At 41.2% G+C, this 6,134-nt stretch overlaps 2 protein-coding genes across 2 annotated transcripts; both read right to left on the reverse strand.

Moving 5' to 3' along the window:
• Positions 1–319: 319 nt before the first annotated feature.
• Positions 320–1,383, reverse strand: LOC138898700 (uncharacterized). Its single transcript, XM_070184788.1, has 2 exons — positions 1,084–1,383; positions 320–700 (listed from the first exon to the last, which is right to left on the reverse strand). The coding sequence occupies exons 1-2, from the start codon at positions 1,381–1,383 to the stop codon at positions 320–322; spliced, it is 681 nt and encodes a 226-aa protein (XP_070040889.1).
• Positions 1,384–2,732: 1,349 nt separating this feature from the next.
• Positions 2,733–3,482, reverse strand: LOC138898701 (uncharacterized). Its single transcript, XM_070184789.1, has one exon. The coding sequence runs from the start codon at positions 3,480–3,482 to the stop codon at positions 2,733–2,735; it is 750 nt and encodes a 249-aa protein (XP_070040890.1).
• Positions 3,483–6,134: the final 2,652 nt, after the last annotated feature.

The raw sequence follows: 6,134 nt of genomic DNA on the forward strand, positions 1-6,134 counted from the left end.
ATAGCAATACCATATCTCCAGGTTTAAAACTCCGTTCAAGAATATTTTCATCATGCATCATCTTCATTCTCTCCGTATATAGTCTTGTACTCTCAAAAGCGTGGTAGCGAAACTCATCAAGCTCGTGCAACTATGTGACTCTACTTGTACCCACAACTTCTATATCGAGATTCAGCTGCCTCAATGCCCATAAAGCTCTATGCTCTAACTCCACTGGTAAGTGACACGCCTTGCCAAACACCAATTTATACGGCGACATGCCACTCAGAGTTTTGAAAGCGGTACGATATGCCCAGAGTGCATCATCTAACTTTCTCACCTAATCCGTTCTTGTAGCATTCACAGTCTTTGTCAAAACGCTCTTTATCTCTCTGTTCAAAACTTCCACTTGCCCACTCGTTTGTGGATGATATGAGGTGACAATCTTGTGGCGTACATCATACTTTTCTAACAACTTTGTGAAGGTTCGATTACAGAATTGAGTACCTCCGTCACTGATTATTTCCCCTGGAGTGCCAAATCGGGTGAATATATTCTTTTTCAAAAAACCAATTGCCCCCTTTGCATCATTTGTAGGGAGCACTGCAGCCTCCATCCATTTTGACACGTAGTCCTCAGCTACGAGTATGTACTTGTTGCCATATGAGCTGATGAAAGGCCCCATGAAATTGGTTCCCCATACAACATACACTTCTACCTCCTGAATTAGGTTCATAGGCATCTCATGTCGACGGGAAATATTCCCGGTTCATAGGCGTTCGTCACAACCCTTCACCCATAAGTGTGCATCTTTGAACAATGTCGGCCAGTAGAAGCCCAACTCCAGCACTTTCGCAGTTGTCCTTACTCCCCCAAAATGGCCACGATATGGTGACGCGTGACAAGCCTGAAAATAGAAGATTGGTCTATCTCGGGGATACACCTCTACATCATGTTATCAACACAAATCCTGAACAGATAAGGCTCATCCCAATAATACATGCGACAGTCACGAAAGAACTTTTTCTTTTGAACAGATCAAATGTCATAGGGAATAACACCGCTTGCCAGGTAGTTTGCAATGTATGCATAACATGGCGCTACCTCAAGACTCGTGGCTAGTAGTTGTTCATCCGGGAAAGTCTCCACAATCTCTTCCACCTCAACCTTCTTTTCGGATCCTTCCAGCCTAGACAAGTGATCAACCACTTGGTTCTCCGTTCCCTTTTGGTCACGGATTTCCAAGTCAAATTCTTGCAGCAGTAGCACCCATCGAATCAGGCGTGGCTTTGAATCCTTATTATCAATTAAGGACCTGAGAGTAGCATGGTCAATATAAACAATTACCTTCAAGCCTATCAGGTATGACATGAATTTGTCAAATGCGAACACCACTGCTAGCATCTCCTTCTCGGTTACTTTGTAATTTAGTTGGACACAAATCAAAGTTCTACTTTCGTAATATATTGGATGCATGACTTTGTCTTTGTGCTTCCCAAGCACTACTTCTACAACATAGTTGTTTGCGTCACACATCAACTCAAATGGTCACTCCAAGTAAGGTAAAACTATGATAGGTGCTATCACCAGCCTCTTCTTTAATTCCTCAAAAGCTACCCTGCAGTCATCAGAAAACACAAAAGGGTGATCTTTTTCAAGCAAATTACACAAGGGGTTAGCAATTTTGGAAAAATATTTTATAAACCGTATGTAGAACCCGACATAGCTAAGGAAACTTCTTATTGATTTGACGGAAGTGGGTAGTGGAAGCTTTTCGATCACATCAACCTTTGCTCGATTTACCCCAATGCCCTTACTCGACAATTGAGTACTAGATTAGTCTCGACACATCTTTTCAGCACTCTTTTCAAATTCCTTACGTAATCATCGAATGAGTATCCCACCACCGAGAAATCATCCATAAAGACCTCCATGATGTCCTCTACCATATCAGTGAAGATGGCCATCATGCACCTTTGAAATATGGCGGGTGCATTGCATAGGCCGAACGACATCCTCCGGAAGGCGTAGACGACATATGGACAGGTGAATGATGTTTTCTCTCTATCTTCCGGGGCAATGGAGATTTGATTATACTCCGAGTATCCATCCAGAAAGCAAAAGTGGGACTTCCCAGCCAATCTATCTAGCATTTAATCAATGAACGACAAGGGAAAATAGTCTTTTCGGGTGGCCTTGTTCAATCTTCTGTAGTTCATACAAATTCGCCATCCCGTGATTGTTCTTATTGATATCAACTCATTGTTCTCGTTTTGCACTACAGTCATCCCACCTTTCTTAGGCACACATTGGACTGGGCTGATCCAGTTGCTGCCGGAGATGGGGAAAATGATCCCCGCATCTAACCACTTTATCACCTCCTTTTTCACAACTTCTTGCATATTGGGGTTCAACCTTCTTTGATGTTCTATGGAAGGTTTGTGGCCATCTTCCAGTATAATCTTATGCATATAGAAGGTCGGGCTGATACCCTTAATGTATGAAATGGTCCAACCAATTGCAGTTTTGCACTCACTCAATACCTGCAAAAGTTGTTCTTTCTACACATCTAACAAACCAGATGAGATAATAACATATAAAGTTGAGTTAGGTCCCAAGAAAGCATACCTGAGGTGAGGTGGTAGCGGCTTCAGTTCCAACTTTGGTGGCTCTTCTATCGATGGCTTAGCTGGAGAAAGTTTTCTTTCTTCTAAGTGCAAAGGCTCAAATTCGAGCTCTCTTTTCCAAAACCCTTAGCCTTCAAGAGCCAGCACCCACTCTGCCAAATCCTCTCCATTTATTTCATCTAAGTTCACGAGACAGGCTTCTAGAGGGTCTTTAGCATTCAAGGTCTCATCTTCCTCCTCCAAAATTACATCCACGACTTCTATTAGAGAGCAGTTGGCAAATTCACTTGGTCGTCGCATAGATTTCTGCACGTTGAATGTTGTTTCTTCATCATTTAGTCTCATTTTGAGATCTTTAGTTTCACAGTCAATTAAAGCTTTCCCAGTGGCCAAGAATGGTCTTCCCAAAATTATGGCAATCTTCTCGTCAATTCGGCAGTCTGGAATGACAAAATCTGATGGGAACACAAACTTCCCAACGTGTACTAATACATCATCAAGGATACTAGAGGGCCTCTTCACTGTCCGGTCGGCTAGCTGTAGTAACATGGACGTGGGTCTAGCTCTTACAATGCCTAACCTTTTGTATATAGCCAAAGGCATCAAGTTTATGCTTGCCCCCAAATCACACAATGCTTTAGCAAAAGCATAGCTGCCTATCGTGCATGGGATTGTGAAACTCCGTAGGTCTGACAACTTCTCAGCTATGGGTCTCGTCACGACTGCACTACACGTTTGTGTCAATGTAACAGTGGACAGGTCTTGGAAGTCGAATTTGCGAGACATTAAATCTTTCATCATTTTGGCATACCCAGGCATCTCCCGCAACACATCAATCAGTGGAATGTTCACCTGTATTTCTTTCAACATCTCCATGAATTTATTATATTGCTCGTCCTTCTGATATTTGGCCAATCTCTGCGGGAATGGTGCTGGAGGTCGCTTCTTTCCTGTGATTTGAGTTTTATCTTGCTCAGGCACTACTTCTACTATCGTTTCTTGTGTTACCTCAGTCTCCTTCGCAACTTATTTTTCTTTGATTATGCTCATTTGTGTATGTTATACCGTTACCTCAGTTTACCCTATTGAATCATCTATCTCAATGGGTAACAAGTGTTTCAGTAGGTCGGCTTTCGCGAGCAATCTCTTGCTCCAGATCTAGGTCTCTACCATTTCGTAGACTCACTGCCATCAGCTGTTTCGGGCCCTGATATTTTGGATTGACTTGTGTGTCTCCAGGTAATGTCCCTTGGGGACGATTGTTTAGAGCCATAGAAATCTGTCCAAATCGAATCTCAATACCCTTTATCGCTGATTCATGTAAGTCCACTCTCTCTTACATTTTTCCAGTGGACCCAATCAGTTGTTGCTGTATTTTGTTGTTACTGTCTAGCATTCCCTTAAGTTCATCAAACCCATCATCTTGTCTCACAATCTGTTGTTGTTGAGGTGGTTGATAAGCCAGCTGTTGATTTTGCTTGTTGTAACCATGTTACCTTTAGTAAGGCACCACTTGACCCTGTGATCACATAGCTCCAGGATTGTTGCTGTTATTGTACTGTTGTTGTGCTGGTCTATATTGTTGATTCAGTTATCCCCAATTCTGACCACCTTGCCTCTGTCCCCCATAGTTGGCTACATAGTTCATATATTCCTTATAGTGCTGGTTGTCACCTTCCGCACTCCACGAGCATACATAAGGTTAGTTAATGCATGGTGTATATAAGCCCCCATTAGTTGCATCAACTATGTGTACCTGCTTCTTCTGGCCTGATTCATCAATCTTTTTGGTGATGATACTCATTTGCGTCATTAGAGTGGCCATATTTTCAGCTATGGAGTTGTTTGGGTCCATATCCACTGGGTTAACTATAGGAGTGATCGAAGAGTCTTTTGATATCCCTCCTGAGTTTTGGGACATCTTATCAAGTAGGATCTTGCATTCTCTAAATGTTTTTCTCAAAAATACTCCACTTGCTGAAGCATCAACATTGGCCTTTAAGCCGTCTGCCAGTCCCATATAGAACCTCTGCCCCCAACATCTGATCTAGAATGCCATGATGTGAACACTTAACCAGCATACCCTTGAACCTCTCCCACGTTTCTTGTAGTGATTCTGTCAGTCTCTTCATGAAACTCAATATATCATCAGTTTGTTTGGCAGTTTTGTTTGGTGGGTAGAAATTGTTCAAACATTACTTGACTAATTCCTCCCAAGTAGTGATGAAATTTATGGGGAGTAAATTAAGCCAAATCTGAGCTTCTCCTATAACCGAGAATGGAAACAACAACAACTTTATTGCTTCCGGTGTCACATTAGGTTGCCTTTGCGTGACACATATCGACAGGAAATTCTTCAAATGCTGCTAAGGATTTTCAATGTATGACCCTGAGAATAGTCCCTTGTTCTGCAACAAATGTAGCATGTTGTTTGTGATTTGAAATGATTCTACTTGTATCTGAGGGACTACACTTGCGTTTACCAGATTGTCGGCGGTGGGTTGTGCCCAATCATATAATACTGCTTCTGGCACAAAAGGCACCACACCTTGATTATTTGGTTCATTCGCATTATTTCTATTATTGATTGGATTTTCTATTCCGTCATCCATGTCTGGTTCGATTTGGTCTGTCGAGTTTTGTTGTTGTTTGCCTTTCTTTTTTGCTCGATTTAGTGCCTTGAAAACTTTCTTAGGATTTGATAATGCTTCAAGCAATTCATCAGTTCTCGAGGAGTTCCTAGGCATGCACCTGTAACACCCAAGACTACAAACGTTAAAATTTCAATGTATTTGGTTTAAAATGAAGAAAGTTGACTACACTAAGAATTCTAGCACTTCTTTTAGCTGCAATTAATAACACCGTTAATTCCCCGGCAACGATGCCAAAATTTGGTCACACCCAACTATGCCTTATAAAAAGGACTAATCGGTCATTGCAAATATATTCCGGCTAATAAGTTCGGAGTCGAATCCCACATGGAATTAACCTATCAAACACAACTACTAGACTCACACAAACTCACTCAATTAATATTCAAAAATATTTAAGTAACAATTTGGATGTTTACTAACTAAATATTACTTAATAAAAATGCAACAATTAATAACTAACTATTAACGGGTTGAAGATAAGAATTGGAATGATCTAAGGTTGTGATTTCCCCTATTGTCGGAATCTTTTCCGCTACATTTTCTATAAATTTTCCTAAGTCTTCTCTATCGATCATGAGCACTCTGGCTATCGTAACTCCCTCCCGAGTAATTACCACAATTTACTAGACATATTCTCCCAAATTACGCTAGCTGGCATTAAGTACGGCTCACTCGGATCGCACCAAGATTTCGTTATCCCTAATCCCACCTTTAAATCCTTCGTATTGATCCCTCATATACGTTAGGAGTGATGTTGTTCAACAACTACCTAAATATGCACTCTCTCCCGAGAAATACATACTAAATAGGCACAACCAATTGAGGGCCCTTCAATCAACCACAATAATATTATAGTTGAACAAATAGAGAAAAT

The sequence above is a fragment of the Nicotiana tomentosiformis genome, chromosome 9 (assembly GCF_000390325.3).
Source record: "Nicotiana tomentosiformis chromosome 9, ASM39032v3, whole genome shotgun sequence".
NCBI classification, from domain to species: domain Eukaryota; kingdom Viridiplantae; phylum Streptophyta; class Magnoliopsida; order Solanales; family Solanaceae; genus Nicotiana; species Nicotiana tomentosiformis.